This window comes from Eriocheir sinensis, chromosome 55 (assembly GCF_024679095.1).
Source record: "Eriocheir sinensis breed Jianghai 21 chromosome 55, ASM2467909v1, whole genome shotgun sequence".
Taxonomy (NCBI): Eukaryota; Metazoa; Arthropoda; class Malacostraca; order Decapoda; family Varunidae; genus Eriocheir; species Eriocheir sinensis.
In genome coordinates, this window is record NC_066563.1 from 8,976,416 (window position 1) to 8,998,776 (window position 22,361).

Genomic DNA, 22,361 nt, shown 5'->3' on the forward strand with positions numbered 1-22,361 from the left:
TCGTCAGGTACTGCACGTCGTCCAACCCATACAAGTAAGTCCCTGAGAGTCTCGTTGTTTGTTCCCTTATTTCAGGAAGCAGCTGAGGGCGGGGCGGGGCAGGGCGGGGCGGTGGGGCAGGCACGGCAGCCACCACCCTCGCCCTTCCTTACCCCGTAACGCCCTGCTCGTCACGCCCGCGCCTCGGTGCCTGGCGGGTTACGTGACGCCCGCAGCGGCTGTCACGCGGCTTACGGTGAGCCTGACATCCCGACACCCTCCCGGTGGGGCTAACAACACGGGGCGCGGGGCCTCGGGGGGGGCGGGGAATGTGGTGGCGGGCAGTAACAAAAAGCGAAGTGGCCAAAGTTTACGCTAATCCCCACGAAGACTTCCCTTTCCCTTCACATTACCTCTCTCGGTCTCTGGAATTCACTTTCATTTCACCCTCTCTCTCTTTTTGCGAACGTCACTTTCATTTCACCTTTTCTCTTTTTGCGGACTTCACTTTCATTTCGCTTCGCCTCTTTTTTGCGAACAAACAGTCCCTCTTACCTTGCTTCCCTCCGTGGCTGACCTTTCCTTTCTCTCCACTTTACCTCAGGGCTTGTGGACTTACCTTGCCTCTCTTTCCTTGCATTTGACCTCGCCTCCTTTACCATTGACCTTTTCCTTACCCCTTCATCCTTACCCTATACCCTTCCTTCATCGTCTTCTCTTACCGTCTCCTTACATCTTACCTCCCTTTCCTAACCCTTCCCCTTTATCCTCCACCCCTTCATCCTATCTTCATCCTCTACCTGACCTCTCTCGCATTGTTACCAGAACGCTTGGGGGTTTGACGCTTCGGTAAACAGACACTTACCACACACCACCTTACCTGGGCTTCTTTACGTGTCCTTAACCACCTCACCTGGAGAAAGAGTCATACTGGTTCTTCTCTCCCGCCCTTCGCTTCCTCCCTTCACTAGTGCCATTTTCTAACGCCCTCCTATGGGAACTTTGCATGTTGTTATTCATACGTGCTTTAGGAATAGATAAATAGATAGATAGATAGAGAGAGAGAGAGAGAGAGCACTTCAAACGGTAATTACGAGATGCACTCAACCACAACACAAATTAATTAATGCTTGCACAAAATTACATGCATTCTCCAGTGAACCACAGAGGGAGGGGGGGGGGTAACTCTCTCTCTCTCTCTCTCTCTCTCTCTCTCTCTCTCTCTCTCTCTCTCTCTCTCTCTCTAGTATGTGCATTTCCTCCTCGAGGTCGTGTGTGTGTGTGTGTGTGTGTGTGTGTGTGTGTGTGTGTGTGCGTGTGCGGGTGAGAGAGAGAGAGAGAGAGAGAGAGAGAGAGAGAGAGAGAGAGAGAGAGAGAGAGAGAGAGTTATTCTTTTTATATATATTTCTAATCTAACTTGGCATGTGCTTAAGTTGCTGTCGTAAATGCTTTCAATAATTTCTAACTAGTTTTTTGTCTTGCTTCCTGTTTTTTTCTTGTTGTTATTGCCATGAAATTAAACTCATTATTTTTATAGTGTGGCCAAGACAGCTGGTGACATAGTTTGCATCAATATTTTCTTTTTGCTTAACTTGCTTTTACTTCATTATTCAGTTCCCATTTTCTCTTTCCATTTAGTTTCCATTTTCTCTTTGCATTCAGTTCCCATTTTCTCTTTCCATTTAGTTTCCATTTTCTCTTTCCATTTAGTTCCCATTTTCTCTTTCCATTTAGTTTCCATTTTCTCTTTGCATTCAGTTCCCATTTTCTCTTTCTATTTAGTTCCCATTTTCTCTTTGCATTCAGTTCCCATTTTCTCTTTGCATTTAGTTCCCATTTTCTCTTAGCATTTAGTTCCCATTTTCTCTTTGCATTCAGTTCCCATTTTCTCTTAGCATTTAGTTCCCATTTTCTCTTTGCATTCAGTTCCCATTTTCTCTTTGCATTCAGTTCCCATTTTCTCTTTGCATTCAGTTCCCATTTTCTCTTTGCATTTAGTTCCCATTTTCTCTTTTAGCATCTGCACCTGTGAAAGTATAATGTATGAAAATGTTTTCCCTCAAATCTTTAGGAAACATTTTTTTGCTTGTTGAATTATTGCTGGCATGATAAATGAAGATGTAGATTGATTTCAGATTTTTCCATATCGCTTTTACTCCATTACTCAGTTTTTATTTTCCATTCAGCTTCTGCATTTTATTAACAACAGCATGTCTAGTGGTTTTTCTAATAGCCTAATATTTTTTTTTTTAGTTCTGTAGTGACCAAGAATGCTAAATATGTAGATTGAATACCCATTTTCTGCCTTTCAAGTCAATTATTCAGTTTTTCACTTTAATTTCAGCTTTACCATCTTAACGAACAGCATGTCTAGTGATTTTCCTCAGCGTTTAATGTTTTCTTTGATCAGTAATGACGAAGAGTGCTAAATATGTAGATTGAATACCCATTTTCTGCCTTTCAAGTCAATTATTCAGTTTTTCACTTTAATTTCAGCTTTACCATCTTAACGAACAGCATGTGTAGTGATTCTCCTAAGAGCTTAATGTGTTTTTTTAGTTCTGTAGTGGCCATGAATTCTAATTATGCAGATTGAATATACCCGTTTTCTGCCTTTCAAGTCAATTATTCAGTTTTTCACTTTAATTTCAGCTTTACCATCTTTACGAACAGCATGTCTAGTGATTTTCCTAAGAGTTTAATGTTTTCTCAGGTCACTAGTAGTTATGAATTGTAAATATGCAGAGTGAATACGTATTTTCTGCCTAGCTTAACGTCCATTAGTCAGTATTATTTTCTTTTCAGCTTCTGTATAAGTGAAATCAGCATGTCTAGTGATTTTCCTAAGAGTTCAATGTTTCTAAGTTCTGTAGTGGCCAAAAAATGCTAATTATACAGATTGAAGACTCATTTTCTGCCTTGCTTAAAGTGAATTATTCAGTTTTTTCACTTTTCTTTCAGCTTTTCCATCTTGAGAACAGCATGTCTAGTGATTGTCCACAAAGTATAAAGTAGCGGCCATAAATGCTTAATATGTTGTTTGAAGACCCATTTTCTGCCTAGCTTGAAGTCCATTATTCAGTTTTTGTTTTACTTTCAGCTTTTGCATCATTGAGAACAGCATGTCTTGTGATTGTCCTCAAAGTATAAAAAATGCTTAATATGTTGTTTGAAGACCCATTTTCTGCCTAGCTTGAAGTCCATTATTCAGTTTTTCTTTGCCTTTCAGCTTTTGCGTCTCAAAGAACAGCATATCTGGCGAGTTTCCTCAAAGTTTAATGTATTTTTAGCACAGTAGTGGCCATGGATGCTAAATATGCAGTTTGAATACCCACTTTCTGCCTAGTTCAAGTCCATTATTCAGTTTTTATTTTCCTTTCAGCTTCTGCTTCATTGAGAACAGCATGTCTAGTGATTTTCCTCAAAGTATAAAGTTTTGTGTGTTCAGTAGTGGCCATGAATGCTAGTAGTGTAGATTGAATACCCATTTTCTGCTTAGCTTAAAATCCATTATTCAGTTTTTATTTTTATTTCAGCTTTTGCATCATTGAGAACAGCATGTCTAGTGATTTTCCTCAAAGTATAAAGTTTTGTGTGTTCAGTAGTGGCCGTGAATGCTAGTAGTGTAGATTGAGTACCCATTTTCTGCTGAGCTTAAAATCCATTACCCAGTTTTTCACTTTCCATTCATCTCTCCCATCTTAGCGACCACCATGTCAAGTCATTCCCTTCCAAACTACCTGACTCTTTACTCTCCAAGCCACCACTCACTCGGGTCAACACGTATTTAGGTCACGCAATGGTAGTAATTATCAGGTCAGGCGTTGCCCAGGTGGTGACGTAAGAGGCCCAGGTACTCAGGTGTCACAGAGGCGTTGGTGGTGATGTCCAGGTGGTGTTAGTGGCGCCATCTGTTTACCGAGCGTGTGTCTGTCTGTCCTTCCAGCAGCCGTGTACGTCGTGTGATGATCCTCGGGCGCTCCCTCAGTGCTCCTGTCAATAGGTGGGTACACGAAGGTCTCGGGTTTGGTCTTGGGTACGTGTGTTGACCGACGGGCGGATGCTGTGTTACCTGTTATGGGAGATGGAGGTGAACAGCAGGAGATGAAGGGATCGGAGGAGGGGGGGGGGGGTGATGCTAGTCATTGAGAGAGATAGACAGACAGAAAGGAGAAAAAAATGTAAGAGAAAGAGGAGAAAAAAGACGAAACTGAAAACATAAAAGTGAGGAAGAACAATTAGGCGGAGGAAAAAGAGAAAAAAACAGAAATAGAGAAAGAGGAAGAAAAAAAAGTAAGCGAAAGAGGAAGAAAAAAGGAAACTAATAACAAAAGAGATGAAAAAAACAGTAGACGAAGGAAAAAGAAAGAACGACAAGAGAGAGAGAGAGAGAGAGAGAGAGAGAGAGAGAGAGAGAGAGAGAGAGAGAGAGAGAGAGAGAGAGAGAGAGAGATTGATTCATATTACATGTTGGTCCCACTCTCAACCAATCATTTCTGTCCTTTGGTTATATAACGTGTCTTGTCCGTCTGTGTTTGTCCGCGCTTATTCGTATCTGTCTTATGTTTCTTCGTGTCTATAGGTGACCGTCAGAAGCTTAATCATCTGTCTACTTCCTCTCATTAAGCAATTAAACCCAAAGGTGACGTCTACTGCAAAAAGGCGAATCAGGTAGCATGCGAGGTCATACTGAAGCCTCACGTGACTCCACTATGATGTTTTAATCCCGGTAGCAGCGGGGATCATGTTTCTAAATGGTCCCTCTAAGCGAGAAAAATTAGAAAAAATCATCACTCACACAAACCATCTCATAATATATATATATATCAAAGCATCTGTGATCAGTTTATGTATCATCTATTTGGGGGGTTTAAATCATGGCACAAATTTGGCTCGTCGCTGCTACAGGGTTAAGTATGAGAAGAGGGTCTAAATTCTTAAACGTCTCGGGCTCTCCTCTCCCACTACGACTTTTTCCCAAGGCCACAGAGAAGATTAACCCGTCCACTGCGATTGGCACGGATTTCGCCTTCACTGATAGCCTGGTAACATATGCTCCCAGGTCTTTCTGTGGCTCTGTGGTGGGTAGTGGAGTGTTTCCCATGTGGTATTGGTATGCTGGATTTCCCCTCCCAAGATGCATGACTTCACATTTTTCTTCACTAAATTGTAGCAGCCACTTTATGTTCCACTCCTGTAGCTTGGTGATGTCTTCTTGTTGGAAATCCGCATCCAAGGGGTTAAGCGGATTTTCATGAGTGGGTGTTTTTTTCCTGTTCATGGTGAAGAAGTCGTGTACAACTAGGGAGGGGAAGAAGGGAGGGGAGAGAAGGAAAAGAGGAAAAATAGGGAGAAGAAAAGTAAATGGCCAATCACTGGGGTCACAAAACAGTCCATGGAAATCACAGGAACTTCAACAACGAGAGTCTTTTTAAACAGGCGAACTGAGATAGGTTTATGAATTCGGGCTTAAACTGTCGACTTTTTTTGGACACCACAGCTCGACTTATTACAATACAAAACCTCGACTTAAGGCATTTTCAGTGGTAGTTTTATAATGCCTCTTGTAGCCTGACCATTCTTCTGTACGTTTGACCTCAAAACACACTCATTAGAGCCTGATTGAACCTTAATTCCCCAACGTTTACAACAGCGTCTCCTTCACTCACATATATATTTTCAACGTCATTTCTCTTTCATTTTATCGGCATCACACTACCTCCATTATGATATGAGCTTAACCGTTGACTTCATTTGCGCCACAGTTCAATATAATACAAAACCTCGCCTCATATTCCCAACAGCGTCTACTTTACTAATATATCTTCGCCGTTATTTCCCTTCCTTTCCCTCGGCCATCATTTAAGTAAGATTAACCGTCGACTTCTTATCCTACAAAGCCTCGACTTATAATCCCAACACCGTCAACTTCACTAATAATTTCCCACCGTCATTTCTCATCCTCTTTATCGGCCGTCACGCGCATTATCCCCAATCGCCAAATCATCAAAGACAATCACGAGAAAATTGAGATTACGCATGACGCTTCGAAGTTGTCCGGCGCCGCCTCGCGTGGTTGGCTGTCGTGAGGCCGCTGGGAAATCTACTGCTCGACCGTCTCACGTGATTGGCCCGCATGTTCCAATCAGCGGACTCGTTACGTCGTTGACTCATGGGGGTTGTGGGAGGGAGGGAGGGAGAGAGGGAGGGAAGGGAAGGAGAAAGGGAGGGAAGGAAGGTTGGGAAGGGAGGGAACGAATGAGAATCTGAGAATGAATTGACGTGGAGTAGACAAATTAAGAGAGAGAGAGAGAGAGAGAGAGAGAGAGAGAGAGAGAGAGAGAGAGAGAGAGAGGAAAGCCTACTATTCGTGGACATAAAGAAGAGAAAGAAAATACATAATAAAGAAGAAAAGTAACGACAAGTAAATAGATTGATAGATAGATAAAGAGAATAAAAGATAGATTGATAGATACATGGATAGTTAACACACACACACACACACACACACACACACACACACACACACACACACACACATCAAGAACTGACCCTCTCCAAAAAAAAACGCAAAAAACACTCCACCCTCCCAACCTTCAACTTTCTCCACCTTCTGCTCCATCTTTCCCTCTTTTCTAATCCTTCTTAAGCCCTTCATGACTCCTTCTTCCTCCTCCCCTTTCCTCCACCCTTCAGGACAGGTAGAGACGAAGAAAAGAGATCACACCTGTAGGGAAAGTGAGCGGGAGGAAAGTGAGAGTGAGACAGGTGGTGGGCAGGTGTACCTCAACGCGTCCCCTCTCACTTGCACTCTCAGGGTCACGCCGACACGCTAACTAAACAGCTGACTCACTGTAAACAAATCCACGTGTTGGCTTGGATACGGCTGTCACCCACCCATAGAACAGCTGATTAAGTGTAAACAAGAGCTCGCGTTAATATTTTGGTCTTTTACCCCATTCTGGCCCTCTGTTTTACGCTGCCATTCGTAGACAGCTGATTCAGTGTAGTTATATTCACGTGTTAGGTTAAGTACGGTTGCCTTCCACCCATAGAACAGCTGATGAAGTGTAAACAAGAGCTTGTGTTAATATTCTAGTTTTTTATTCTAGTCATCGTTATCAGCTGACTCAGAGTAAACAAATCCACGTGTTAGCTTAAAATACATGAAACAGCTGATTAAGTGTAAACAAAAGGTCGTTTCGTACAACTCCATAATGGGAAAATAATGACGTTAAGCGGAGAAGAAAAAGATGATGAAGAAGAAGAAAAAGTTGAGGAAGAAGACGAAGATAGAGAGGAAGAAAAAGATGATGAAGAAGAAAAAAGAAGAAAAAGTTGAGGAAGAAGACGAAGATAGAGAGGAAGAAAAAGATGATGAAGAAGAAGAAAAAAGAAGAAGAAAAAGTTGAGGAAGAAGACGAAGATAGAGAGGAAGAAAAAGATGATGAAGAAGAAAAAGTTGAGGAAGAAGACGAAGATAGAGAGGAAGAAAAAGATGATGAAGAAGAAGAAAAAGTTGAGGAAGAAGACGAAGATAGAGAGGAAGAAAAAGATGATGAAGAAGAAAAAGAAAAAGTTGAGGAAGAAGACGAAGACAAAGAGGAAGAGGACGAAAAGCTAATGTTAATTTTTCACTCTCCCTCTCATAAACAGCTGACTTTATCTTTAACTCAACCACCTGATAAGATAATACCGTTGTCTGCACCTCATAAACCTTCTGAGTGAGTGTGAACGACAGTATTATCTTGCAAATTATGGCGGATTGGTGGATCAGTCGAGCGGTGGTGCTTTATTTTGTGATTATGGCTTAAAATTCATGGTTCAGTGGTTGCCTTTCGTCCATCAAACAGCTGCTGGTCGGGTGTAGGTAACCGTGTGATCTTGTTAACCCGATCCGATCCGACGTTTTCAAATTTTCTGCGTTTTTTTGTTTGACTGTTTTTCTTCTAGAGTTAATAAAGAAAAAAAGGTGTATCGTTTTAATCGAAGTTCCTGAAGGGAGGCCAGATTTGTCCCCCCTCGGATCGGATAGGGTTAAATAATGTGTAGATGTTTTTATTATTATAGACAAAAATTATAGATCTGGTCTCTACTTCAACACGATTTCTTCTCTGATCTCTCGCTTTTGAAACAAGTAGTCATATTTGAAGAACATTATTATCTGGTTAAATAATGAAAAATAGATAAAATACTTCAAAATGGTATCTCCTCTCATCTCTCGCGTTTGAAACAAGTAGTCATTTCTGAACAATATTATTATCTGGTTAAATAATGAAAAATAGATAAAATACTTCAAAATGGTATCTCCTCTCATCTCTCGCTTTTGAAACAAGTAGTCATTTCTGAACAACATTACTATATGGTTAAATAATGAAAAATAGATAAAATACCTTAAAATGGTTTCTTCTCTCATCTCTCGCTTTTGAAACAAGTAGTTATTTCTGAACATTATTATCTGGTTAAATAATGAAAAATAGATAAAATACATCAAAATGGTTTCTTCTCTCATCTCTCGCTTTTGAAACAAGTAGTCATATTTGAAGAACATTATTATCTGGTTAAATAATGAAAAATAGATAAAATACTTCAAAATGGTTTCTTGTCTCATCTCTCGCTTTTGAAACAAGTAGTCATATTTGAACAACATTATTATCTGGTTAAATAATGAAAAATAGATAAAATACATCAAAATGGTTTCTTCTCTCATCTCTCGCTTTTGAAACAGGCAGTCATTTCTGAACAACATTATTATCTGGTTAAATAATGAGAGATAGAAAAATGAGCTGTATCGATTCTTGTGTGTTAATGAGAAAGTGCACAGCTTGAGTCACTTCATCAACACTTTCCCTTTGTAAAAAAAATTATAAGCAACGGCGTGATCTTGTAAATTACCATAGTGAGTAATCAGATGAATTGAGTTGCACACATTTTTTTTTATTTATATATGTTTGACAAAGTTCAATGTTCGTCTCCCTTCTGTCAATGCTTTTGGGTTATTTTTTTTTTTTTTTTTAGAGTTGACAAAGTTTATTATAAGCTCGTGTCTTATACCACCATCATCTTTTTGTTCCTATTCTTCATGTTCTGTTTTTTGTTTTCTTCTGTATTATCTTCTCCTCCTCCTCCTTCTCCTCCTCCTCCTCCTTCTCCTTCTCCTATATTTGGTTGGTCTTCTGTTGATCTCTTTTTTTGTCTTATTTATTGTCTTTATCATCTTGTTCCTGTTCTTGTTCTCTTTTGTTCTTATTCTTCATTATCTTTTTCTTCTTCACGAGCTATACAGATTTTTTATGATAGGGAAAATTTATGATTACCTCGTATCTGCTATGTAAACACTTTTTGATCTGTGGGTTATTTTTTATGGGTGGCAAAATGTATAATCAGCTCGTCACCTTTCTGTAAACACTTCTCCGCTTCATAAAGATCAAACCAACACGAGCATTCTCTCTCTCTCTCTCTCTCTCTCTCTCTCTCTCTCTCTCTCTCTCTCTCTCTCTCTCTCTCTCTCAATAGAGCTGGGAGGATTTTGACATTTAACACCTCGGCGGCACACTCCCAAAAAAACGGCTTCCCTCTGTAAATAATAATAAGTAAATAAAAAAAGAAAGGGAAGAGAAAGAAAGTGAGTGATGAAGTATGCAAATTATCTTCGCTGTTTATTTTTGTGTTTAATTTACGATGTGTTAAGGAAAATGGATACTCTCTCTCTCTCTCTCTCTCTCTCTCTCTCTCTCTCTCTCTCTCTCTCTCTCTCTCGTAAACTGGCAATGAGGATGAACGTGTAAGTAAGTAAGGTCATGTGTACCTACCCACGTGAACACACACACACGCACACACACACACAAAGAAGGGAAGCGTGTCAAGGTTGTGAATGAAAGAAAGAAATAATAATGGACATCGTTGGACACTATCAGAGAGAGAGAGAGAGAGAGAGAGAGAGAGAGAGAGTCGTTGTTGCCAAGTCAATCAGCGAGGTGGAGTGGCCCTCGCTGCAGTGTTGCCAATAGTTTATACTCGGAATTTATGGTTCACGGGGTCACATTTTATCCTCTTCCTTCCTCTCTTTCTCCTCCTCCTCCTCCTCCTCTGCTTGGTTGGTCTTCTTCCTCTTGTGGGGGTTTTTTCTCCTTTTCAAGAGTACCACCATCATCTTTTTGTTCCTATTCTTCATGTTCTGTTTATTGTTTTCTTCTTTATTATCTTTCTTTTCCTCCTTCTCCTTCTTCTATATATGTTTGGTCTTCTGTTGATCTCTCTTTTGCTTTAATTATTGTCTTTATCATCTTGTTCTTGGTCTTCTTGTTCGTGTTCTTGTTCTTTTTTCTCATTTTTCATTATCTTTTTTCTTCTTTTCCTCCTCCTCCTCCACATCTCTTTCCCAAATCACGGGAGTCTAATAAAAACGTATTTGAATTCCACTTACCAGAGATGAATAAGAGAACCCAGACAAATAGATAAATAGACAGACAGATAGATAAACATTCACCTTCTCGGGGCAAGATAATACACCGCTTCCCTCTCTTTCGCTAAGCGCTTAGAGAAGAATGGCGAAATATATCAACATCCGATTTACTTTCTTTTTCATTTGTTTTGCGTTTCTCGGAATATTGAGTTCGATCGCCTCAAGTTTGGGTTTTATTGTCTCACCATTCGTATTTCATCTTTATTGCGGATGTGAAGGAGTGAGAGTTGGGGGGAAGGAGGAGGAAGAGGAGGAGGAGGCGGAGGCGGAGGAAGAGGAGGAAGAGGTTCAAGTTCAGGAAGAAGAAATGAAGGTTCGAGTAGAAGAAGAAGGAGAGAAAGGAGGAGGAAGAGGAGGAGGAGAAGGAGTCGGAGGCGGAGGAGGAAGAGGTTCAAGTTCAGGAAGAAGAAATGAAGGTTCGAGTAGAAGAAGGAGATAAAGGAGGAGGAAGAGGAGGAGGAGAAGGAGTCGGAGGAGGAGGAAGAGGTTCAAGTTCAGGAAGAAGAAATGAAGGTTCGAGTAGAAGAAGGAGGAGATAAGGGAGGAGGAAGAGGAGGAGGAGGCGGAGGCGGAGGCGGAGGAGGAAAAGGTTCAAGTTCAGGAAGAAGAAATGAAAGTTCAAGTAGAAGAAGAAGGAGAGAAAGCAGGAGGAAAGAAAAGAAGAAGAAAACAAACCACAAACACAGGAGTTGAGGAGGAGGAGGAGGAAGAAAAGGAGGAGGAGGAAGAGGTTCAAATTCAGGAAGAAGAAATGAAGGTTCGAGTAGAAGAAGAAGGAGAGAAAGGAGGAGGAAAGGAAAGAAGAAGAAAAAAAACAAACCACAAACACAATCTTTAAGCTAACTGAAAGACAAACGTTGAATGGGAAAAGAAAAACAAACAGAGAAGGAAATAAGAATAATGAAAGCTTCGGAATTCATGCAGAACAAATTGGGACAGTGGAAATTCTATAAACCTCCAAACGAAGAAGAGGAAAAATATGTAGAGAAAAGAATAAAAGAAAAAGAAGAGTAGTAGTAGTAGGAGGAGGAGGAGGAGGAGGAGGAGAAGAAGAAAAGGAAACAATATATCATCTATCCTAACACAAGAAGCAGAGATAGTTTGTTTACGCATAATATACAATAGACATTCATAATAGCTTAAACATCAAGAGTAGAATAACCTCAACCTTAGCAAAGCGAGATATAACATTACTTCCCTTGCATCTTCTTATCATGGGCCGAAGGAGTGATGGATTATTTTTTACAACAGATAAAACAAAATAGATAAATGATAGGCTATACGAGACATCAACAAATTAAAAAAAAACATCGCTAACAAATTATGAACGTAGAAAAAGAAAGAAAAAGAAACGAGAGAAAAACCCTCGACAAAAAGGGGGGAAAAACACTCAGCCCTTCTTTAAAATCAGATGGAAAGGAGCGGCCATAAGAGAGACCAATTTCGGAAGGTGTGTCTGTGAATAAGCGGTTGGTGAGACAGGTAGGTAGTCAGGTATCATCGGTAAAGGTTGGCGGGTCGCTCTATTAGATTTTGGGGTCGTTTGCTGGGTCCTCGTTTGGTCACATTATTAATTCTTCCTCGACAAGTAATGGAGTTGTGTTGCCCATATTGATGCCGAGGTGAAACTGATATGGAGCCTGTCTGTCTGTGTTTTGTCGGTGTGTCTGTCTGTCTGTATCTCTCTCTCAGTATCTCTCTATGTTATCACACACACACACACACACACACACACACACACACACACACACACACACACACACACACACTCTCCATGAACGGTTTCCTTCATGACCATCCTAACCAGTATCGCAAACTTTATTATTAGCCTCAACACACACACACACACACAGAGGAGATAAACAGTAACTCATGCGACACTTCTCTTCTCTCCTCCCCCCCCTCTCTCTCTCTCTCTCTCTCTCTCTGATAGACGCATCCTGTACAAAGAGATAAGGACCTGAGGAGTGTCGTGATTTGAACTCGTTAGGTTAGTCTAGTCTCACTCTCCGTACGGTTTCAGCGGGCTAGACTTGACCTCTTAAAAACCACCTCTTGGATTCTCGTATACTTCATCGTCCCCCCTTGATCGTCTCCGCCGCCGCCTCCTCCTTCCGTTTTCTTTCGACCGACAGGAAGTTTGGACGAGGAAGGAGTTGCGTTGGCTGGCGGTGTTGTGGTGACAGTGTTGGTGTTGGTGTTGTTGTGTTCGTTTACCTTTGATAAGAGTGTTGAGGCTTCTGTTTTCGGGGGTGGCTTTGTGTTAGCGTTGTGTCAAGTTTGTGTGTTTCGTTTGTTTGTGTTTGTGTTCGTCGTTAAGGACCAAAACAAACTGATAAACTGGCCATTGGTGTAAGATCATCACTTTCTTTCTTAGTGGAATATCTGTAACCCTCCACTGAGCTCATCGATATTACATTCTTGGTAAGGAAAACGAAAACGAGTAATAAATGATGACAAATACAGGAAAAAAATAACTTGAGGCCTAATAATAGCTATGATATAGAAGAAGTGGGCGGCAGAAAATGAGTAAGAACCGTTGAGAAATAGCTATAGAAACAAATAAACGCCTAAAAGAAGTGACTAGGCCCAGGAAAAAATGAAAAGCTGAAGAACTAGTGTACGAGACATCACTAAGAAATTATTACGAGACACCTCTAACAAACCATGAACGTACAACACAGAAGAAGAAAAAAAGTGATTGATTGATGGTTTATTGTTGCAAGTAAACAACAAAGGAGAAGGGAGGAACATGCCATCAAACAAAGGAGAAGGGAGGAACATGCCATCCCAACCCCCAGGCAGTACAGAGTGTGATTATACAACTAAGGATACATGTTGGAAGTAGCACCAGGAAACTAAAAAGATACAATTGCAGAGGCCAAGTGCTAAAAAAATAAAGAAGGACGAGAGAGACAGAAACCCTAAACTTAAATAGATAAATGGTTTTCAAGACATCACTAACAAATTATGAAACCGCTAACAAACTATGAACGTGGAAAAGCTAAAAAAGAACGAGAAAAAGAACCCCTCAACTCACAGCCACAAAATGATGATGTCCATTGATGCATAAGTGGCAAGATGACTGACCTCTGCACACAGGTTCGAATCCCACCCATTCAACTACACATCTTCAGAATCTATGAATGGAAGTGACGTGTTTCTTATCTACGTTTCCCTTGAACTTGAACCTCATTGTGACACTCTTAGAAGAAATAGATAATGTGTTTCTATAATGGATACAAGCGCGGATTCCTCTCACTCCCTTATCTTCTATGAATGGCAATGACGCTTCGATCCGCTTCCAATGTTTTCCCCGAATCGGATCCTTTGTGTGAGCAGATAAGTGTCTTCCGAGTACCATTCACCCTTCTCAATGTTTACAAGGCCACTCCTCGTCACCGTCTGTTCTGGCGTGAAGTATCCTCAAAACAACCCCGTATAATGAAGTGTGTTGGAGTCTTCGTAAAGGCCGAGGGATAGTGTTCTCTGATGTACTGCTTTAAGAATCGCATCTCAAAACTGCTAACTGCATGTCCCCTCCACGGATATCCGAACCCTCCTTTCCTCTCCCGCCGGAATCTGTTATCGTGTCCTCACCTAAAAAAAAAAAAAAATAAGCAGTGACATTTAGACGCAATGCAGTGTGCGTATCTTGCGACAGGAAATGGAAGACACCCGTGACATCATTTTGCGTCCCTTGAAGACAGCGGCAATGAGATACACAGCCGAGTCTCAGTCAGTGCTCTCAGTGACATTTGGAGCGCTGCAGTGTGAGGATACACCCGCCTGATCCTCGCGAAATAAACTGGAATCGAATGGTACAAGCTAAGACTCTTAACTCCAAACAAGTAACCTGACTGGCAATCCATCGGCCGAGGAAAGAAACAAATGGGATCCAGTGAAGTGAAAACCATCAGACTGTTCTTGAAATCACCGGTAAAGACTGAATGAGGAGACGCAGCCTTGCCGTTTCGACCACTGAATTGTCCGAGAGATTTTGCCTTGCCGTCTCTGCCACTGAATTGTCCGAGAGATTTTGCCTTGCCGTTTCGACCACTGAATTGTCCGAGAGATTATGCCTTGCCGTCTCTGCCACTGAATTGTCCGAAAGATTTTGCCTTGCCGTCTCTGCCACTGAATTGTCCGAGAGATTTTGCCTTGCCGTTTCGACCACTGAATTGTCCGAGAGATTATGCCTTGCCGTCTCTGCCACTGAATTGTCTGAAAGATATTAAGGGGATTACCGGATGAACGCACACTCTCCGGCTTGTCTCTGTGAAGGCCGGAAGTTGCATCGTGACTCCACTGGCTGAGGAAGGAAACCAACCTTTTGACAGTGAGCGGCTATGACATTTCGAGAACCCAAAGCAGAGCAGGATCAGCGTCTGTTACCCTCACGATAACCAGGACTCACGGGTGACTGGCGTGATCTCTTTGACGCCTCTGAAATCCCCGCATCCTCGTCGCCGCCAAGAAACCCCGCGACACTGCCCTCCCCTTCCCTCATCTCAGTGGTCGTCAAGGAAGCCTGAGACGCTATCCCTCCACCCATGATCAGCGGCAGCATCGTCGGGGAGTTCTGCAAGTGGTCGCCGAGTAGTGATGGCAAATATGAAACACGGGACGGTGCGCTGTGGCAGGGCTTTGACGGCGAGGGAGGACTTAGTGAGGGGCGTGGTGACAGACGTGGCTATGGTAGAGAAGACAGCAGCAGTGACGAGGAAAGTGCAGTGAGATGCTCAGAAGACAGAGAGAGCTTTAAAGTGTGTGGATATGTTTTAGGAGGGAGTTCGGAGGAAATTGGAGGAAAGAGGAAGGTGGTTGGGGGTAAGGACAGGGAAGTGGAGGGGAAAAATGCGAGCGATGACCTGAAAATTCGATATTTGGACCCAAACGGCATGTCTTCCGGATCGCAGTTTGGAACGTGTGAACGACATGAAGAAAGTGTGAACGTACTTATGAACTCTGAAAGGAGCGTTCTGAGCGACGGGATGAAGCCCCACATAATAAGTACCAACACAGACGGAGGCACGACACAGAGGAACCGTAATAATGAAAGTTACGTAAGAACCTTTGACTTGCCACAGAGTAATTCCCCCGACAGCAACGAGTTCCAGTCCGCGGGGGGCAAACAAGAGCCCGGCGTCACGGGACCAGAGCGAGAAAACAACAACAGAGGTTCTCTCGTCCTCGCAAGCTTATGGTCCTCCGTTAAGAGACTGAGCGGAGTCGATGGGGGTCCGGTCATCGATACTCCGGCAGACAGCAGCGCTCCACCGGAAAACACTCCCAAACAACCGGAGGAAGTCGGTGAGTCAGGGGACCTCGTCTACAGACCCAACCCCTCGAAGAAAAGAACCCTTCGATCTGTTTCCTTTCCAAATTGTTTCTCCAAGCAGCCAGCCTCCGCCTCCTCCTCCTCCATCACCAGGACCGCCAGATTCAAGACCCTTCCCTCAAGACTCGAGCAAAAGGGTTGCGATGGAAAGACAGTCCTCGAATGGCGAAGAAAACGGCCTTCATGGAAGCTCTCGCGCGGCTTGCCGAGGCGTTCACGTTATGACAACTCTTCCACATCCTCTGCTGACTCCTCCGGCCCCGGCCTCAGGCGATGGAGCAGATTATCCATGAAAAAAATTGGGATCAATGTGTTTAATACCGTTACGAGGCTTTTCAGTCAGATTGTCACGAGGTCGCCATTGAGCGCCTCAGCTCAGGACGGAGAAGGAAAACTTCAACACAGAGGCTCCGCTGTGTGGCACCAGCTGGAGCCATCGACGCAGCAAGGAGGTGAGAGCAGAGACAAAGAAGATGATTCGGGACAACGTGAAACGGGAATGAGTGTCGCGTGCGGAGGCGGCGAAAGGCACGGCAACGGCGAGGAAGTGTCGTCCACCGCGGAGAATAAAAGAGAGGAAGACAGGAAAACTCAAGAGAGCGACGGAACAGGTCATGATCTTGACAGTGAATGTGAAGATGTGAGCAACGGTCTCAGCTACGTACAGAGGGTCGTGAGGAGGTTCGAGAGCATTGTGAGTGATGAAAAGAACGATGACAAACAATCAAGTTCTAATGGAATCAAAGACGATACCAAACAATGTACGAGACTCCAATCAGAGAGAGAACGAAAGGATGGCAAACAAGGACCCGAAAACGAACAAGTAAAGACGGAGGAGACATCAAAGGGAAGCGGACGGCCGGACGAAAATCCACTAGTACCCCAGACGGCGACGAGCGAAGCTAAAGAAAACGAGGATAAAACTAAGAACTCCAAAACAGAGGAACCCACGGAATCGCGTCCCTGGAACCGCGATGAAAAAGAGAGACTTCGAGACACCAAGGAGGAGGAGAAGAAGGAGAAGGAGGAGGAGAAGGATGAAAAGGCCGAGGAGAAGGAGGATAACTCAGAGGACGAGAGTGAGAGCAATTCAGAGGGCGAAGATGTGATTGTCTTGAGATCGAAGCCACGCGGTCAGACTTTGTCCTATTACCGCTGCCGCTCCTTCTACCGCACCTCCATGATCAGGCCCAGGACGGTCATCATCGGCCTCGGGTAAGTGAAGAACAGCAACCGGATTCCCGTTTTCTTTTATTTACAGTGACGGACGCAGCTCGAGGGCAAACTAAAGGATAAAAAGTAACCGCTGTCGCTGCTCTTGCAAAAATAGTTGATAGGCTCGTTGGCTTCAGGGTATTTTTTCAACCATTTTATTAAGTGATCCGTTTGATGTTCATTTTTTTTTTTTTTTTTTTTTTTGACGAATGATGATTTAATTAACTTGCATAGGAATAATAGATTTAGGGAATATCAGCTTGGTTATATTCTTTCCACCAGCGCACGTTTTTACCTTCTTTCGAGTCCTTTAGACGGGGCTTTGGCCTGAGACACACGAAAAGGTAAAGATTAAGCCTCCGTTTTTCTTGATCTTAAAACTGTCTACTTTCTAAACCAAAGCTTGTTACTGTCTTTCTCTTTTAGCCTGTGGTCGGGGTATTTCCCTGAGACACAGAAAGGGGAATGTTTACCTTCTGCGTAGCTATACTGAGTTTGAGGTAGGCCTACAGTAATCAAACACTTAGGAGAATACACAGGCCTACCCTCAACTCCAAAGCTTGTTACTGCCTTTAACTTTTAGACCAGTTGGTGTTATTTTTTTTGCCGGGACACACGGAAAGATAAATATGAAGTTTTTATACCTTACTTGCATTATGATCTTAACCCCACAAGGTCCGAGGGAGGGCAAATCTGGCCCCCCCTGAGCCACTTCTATCAAAACGATACACTTTTTTTATTATCAAGTGTAAAAGAAAATTTGAAAAGGTCGGATCGGATAGGGTTAAAAGAGGTAGTACAATAATCAGAAATTTAGTATATACAGACCTACTTTCTACACCAAATCTTGTTACTGTCTGTGCCTTTGAGTACGGGGTTGGCGCGCTGCCCTGAGCCGCGCGGGAAGCCTCGGCGTGCGGGTTATCAAGGCTTACCTTCACCAGGCTCGCGTTTATCTGCCAGCCGCGAGGGAAGCGAAGCAGCTGCGTGGAATGTGCGCGGAGTAGCACCAGCCACACCCCGGGTCTCGAACGTGGGTGTACTAGTTATGTCAAGGATGTGGTTACTGTATTGCCATGGTTTTGATATACGCGTGGAATGTAGTGATATTGCTGTTTTAATTTAGGTTAAGGGGAGCGTCCAACATATCTTTAATTATAGCGTATGATCCTGATTATATCCATGTTTATTAAGTAAGAAAACAGAGCTAGTGATCAATTTTAACGTTTCATTTCTTGTTTATATTTATTCTTTTATATTTTGTCTTTTTTATCACCCTTGAACTGAAGTCAGACTGTCAATCACGTATAATGCTTTAAATCTTCATATTTGCTTCAGTTAATTAATCAAGCAATATATTAGTTATTTTGAGTATCAGTGTTGGTGTTATTGTTGTTGTTGTTGTTATTGTTATTCCTCTAGTTCTCTTTCTCGTTCTACTTCTTTTCCTTTTTGTTCTTGTTTTTTTTCTGTTCCTCTTTCTTCCCTTCCTCATCCTCATCCTACTTCTTCCCTTTCTTTTTGTTCTCCTTCTTTTTCTCCTTTTATTTTTTCTTCTTTTTCCTCCTCATCATCATCATCCTCAACCTACTTCTTCCTTTGCTTTTTGTTATTTTTCTTCTTCTTCTTCTTCTTCTTCTCCTTCTTCTTTTCCTATTATTTTTTCTTCTTTATCCTAATTTTTCTCTTCATATTTCCTCCTCCTCATCTTCTTCTTCTTCCTCCTCCTCCTCCTCCTCCTCCTCCTCCTCCTCCTCCTCCTCCTCTTCCTCCTCCTCACCATCACCACCATCTTTTTCCTCCCTCCCCCAGAGTCTGCACGGAAACCAAGTTCATCAACGACTCCTTCGGCGACGGCGTGAGCGAGACCGAGAGCGAGGATGAAGAGGACATCTCCCCCGCCCCCGTGCCAGCCCCCGCCCCCACGCCCACCCGCGCACGCCCCACCACGCCCTCCCGCTCCTCCCGCCCCCACTCCCCCCTCTCTGATATGGACACGGAGTCGAAGAGGAATTCACAGGTAACGGGTTCGAATTGGGTTGTTAAGTGAGGTGACGGATTTGAGCTCTGAGGCCACGCGTAGCTTTATCGTATGCCTTTATCGTCTCTCTCTCTCTCTCTCTCTCTCTCTCTCTCTCTCTCTCTCTCTCTCTCTCTCTCTCTCTCTCATCCTTCCTTTCCATTTATCTTTCTCTTTTATCTTTTCTGTTATTTTTACTCTTTTCTCTCTCTCTCTCTCTCTCTCTCTCTCTCTCTCTCTCTCTCTCTCTCTCTCTCTCTCTCTCTCTCTCTCTCTCTCTCTCTCTCTCTCTCTCTCTCTCTCTCTCTCTCTCTCTTCATTGGTATTCCTTTCTTTAGTCTCTCATAAGTTGCCAGTCCTCCTCACACATACCAAGCAGTCTTTTTATTCTCTCTCTCTCTCTCTCTCTCTCTCTCTCTCTCTCTCTCTCTCTCTCTCTCTCTCTCTCTCTCTCTCTCTCTCTCTCTCTCTCTCTCTCTCTCTCTCTCTCTCTCTCTCTCTCTCAAGACTTCTCGTGGAAAGACTTCAACACGTTTCTTCATCATATTTTTTCCCTTAGATCATAAAAAAATTGAGGAAGAGTCCGTCAATAGGCCTAGTATTTTGAACTCTAAGGAATAATCACACTTATACTTCCTCTCCTTCTTTTCCTCTCTACCTCCTCGCTTTTATTATCTCCTTCTTCCATCCTCACTCTTCCTCCTCCTCCTCTTTATCAGCACGTTCCTCCCTCCTCAGTACCCCTCCTCCTCCTCCTCCTCTTTTAGCACCTTCTTTCTTCAATGTCCCTCCTTTTTATCTCTTCCCTTTCATTATCTCCTTCTTCCCTCCTCACTCTTCCTCCTCCTCCTCTGTATCAGCACTTTCCTTCCTCCTCAGTACCCCTCCTCCTCCTCCTTCTTCCTTCCTCAGTGTCCCTCCTCTTTACCTCCTCCCTTTCATTATCTCCTTCCCTCCCCAATATCCCTCCTCTTCCTCTTTATCAGCACTTTCCTCCCTCCTCAGTACCCCTCCTCCTCCTTCTTCCTTCCTCAATGTCCCTCCTCTTTACCTCCTCCCTTTCATTATCTCCTTTTTCCCTCCTCAATATCCCTCCTCCTCACTCTTCCTCCTCCTCCATCCTCAATATCCCCCCTCCTCACTCTTCCTCCTCCTCCTCTTTATCAGCACGTTCCTCCCTCCTCAGTTCCCCTCCTCCTTCACCTAACATTCTCGTGGACTCCTGCAGGCCGTGAGCACCGAGCCGTCAGAATTTGAGGACCACAGTTCGGTGACCACCAGTGACCTTGACTGCCACGAGCACCCGGCGCCAGACTCCCGCAAGGACAAGGCGTACAGGATCGCCCTCGAGCTGCTGCACACCGAGAGGACGTACGTGAAGGTGCTGCATCTCATCGACCAGGTAAGGACGAAACAAATATAGTTCTTTTTTCATCTATATTTTCACCTTCCTCGTGACCTTCCAATAACCGGCCTCATCTTTCCACCATCCTCCTGACCTGCCCCTTGTATCAACCTTCCTCCTGACCCGCTAATAACCTCTTTTTTTTCTTTATCAGGCGAAACCAATACAGTTATTTTTTCATCTACATTTTCACCTTCCTTCTGACCTTCCCATAACCTGCCTCCTCCTCCTCGTTATCAGCACTTTCCTTCCTCTTCAGTACCCCTCCTCCTCCTCCTCCCTTAGCACCTTCTTCCTTCCTCAATGTCCCTCCTCTTTACCTCCTCCATTTCATTATCTCCTTCTTCCCATCTCCATATCCCTCCTCCTCACTCTTCCTCCTCTTCCTCCTCTTTATCAGTACCCATCCTCCTCCTCCCTTAGCACCTTCTTCCTTCCTCAATGTCCCTCCTCTTTACCTCCAACATTTAATTATCTCGTTCCCTCCTCCATATCCCTCCTCCTCACTCTTCCTCCTCCTCCCTATCAGCACTTTCCTTCCTTCTCAGTACCCCTTCCTCCTGACCTGCCTCATCATTCCACCTTCCCCCTGACCTTCCCATAACCTGCCTCATCATTCCACCTTCCTCCTGACCTGCCCCTTGTATCAACCTTCCTTCTGACCCACCCATGAACCTTCCCATGTTCCCTGCAGGAGTTCCAGTTCCGCGTGGACAATGAGAACCGGGCGCACCACATGTTCCCACCCGACGTCATCCTCCACATGTTCTCCAATATCAAGTCCATTTACAAACTGCACCATGATTTCCTCCTGCCGCAGCTGGAGGAGCGGATGGCCCAGTGGGAGCACAACAGGAGGATAGGTGAGGCCCGGCACACGCACACACACACACACACAAAAAAAAAAAAAAAAAATAAATAAATAAATAAATAAATAAATAAATAAAAATAACAATAATAATAATAATAATAATAATAATAATAATAATAATAATAATAATAATAATAATAATAATAATAATAATAATAATAATAATAATAATAATAATAATAATAATAATAATAATAATAATAATAATAATAATAAATAGATAGATAGATAGATAAAATAAATATAAAAAAAATCAATAAATAAATAAAATAAATAAATAGATAGATAGATAGATAGATTGATAATAAAATAAATAAATAAATAAATAAATAAAAGAGAATTAACATCACTCACTCAAACCGTTTCATAATATATATCAACACATTCGTGATCAGTTTAAGTATGTATCATCTATTTTGGGGGGGCTCGTCACTGGTACACGGTAAAGCCACAAATTTGGCCCCTCACTGGTACACGGTAAAGCCACAAATTTGGCCCCTCACTGGTACACGGTAAAGCCACAAATTTGGCCCCTCACTGGTACACGGTAAAGCCACAAATCTGGCCCCTCACTGGTACACGGTAAAGCCACAAATTTGGCCCCTCACTGGTACACGGTAGCCATAAATTTGGCCCCTCACTGGTACACGGTAAAGCCACAAATTTGGCCCCTCATTGGTACACGGTAAAGCCACAAATCTGGCCTCTCACTGGTACACGGTAAAGCCACAAATTTGGCCCGTCGCTGCTACCGGGTTAAAATAATTACTCTTTTTTTCTATTATCAGGAGACGTTAGGAAGAGCTTTAAATCACTTATATGCCCTTCTTCTGCTTCCAGGCGACATCATGAAGAGCTTCGCCCCCTTCCTCAAGATGTACACCGAGTACGTCCGGAACTTCGACAATGCCATGACCCTCATCAACCAGTGGCAGGCCAAGTGTCCGCGCTTTGCCGCCATAATGGATGATATTCATGTATGTAACCTTGTTCATGTTTCTTCCTATCCATTGTCCCTCTTTCTTTATATTGTGTCCTTGTTTCATCTATAGCCATTGCCCATGT

General features: G+C 43.0%; 1 protein-coding gene across 6 annotated transcripts in view; it reads left to right on the top strand.

Annotated features, from left to right (window-relative positions):
- The window catches only part of LOC126984029 (FYVE, RhoGEF and PH domain-containing protein 4-like), a 100,974-nt gene that overhangs the window by 69,510 nt on the left and 9,103 nt on the right, over positions 1–22,361 (top strand). For 3 of the 6 annotated variants that reach the window (XM_050837382.1, XM_050837384.1, XM_050837383.1), the window contains 6 exons: positions 1–34; positions 3,926–3,982; positions 18,813–19,020; positions 20,249–20,422; positions 21,120–21,288; positions 22,137–22,273. The exon at positions 1–34 is cut by the window's left edge and continues 1,229 nt beyond it. In XM_050837382.1, coding sequence (XP_050693339.1) covers positions 1–34; positions 3,926–3,982; positions 18,813–19,020; positions 20,249–20,422; positions 21,120–21,288; positions 22,137–22,273 — 779 coding nt within the window. Of the gene's footprint in view, positions 35–3,925; positions 3,983–12,525; positions 17,001–18,812; positions 19,021–20,248; positions 20,423–21,119; positions 21,289–22,136; positions 22,274–22,361 lie in introns of those variants that run through there. The other 3 variants (XM_050837381.1, XM_050837385.1, XM_050837380.1) reach the window with 3 other exon arrangements.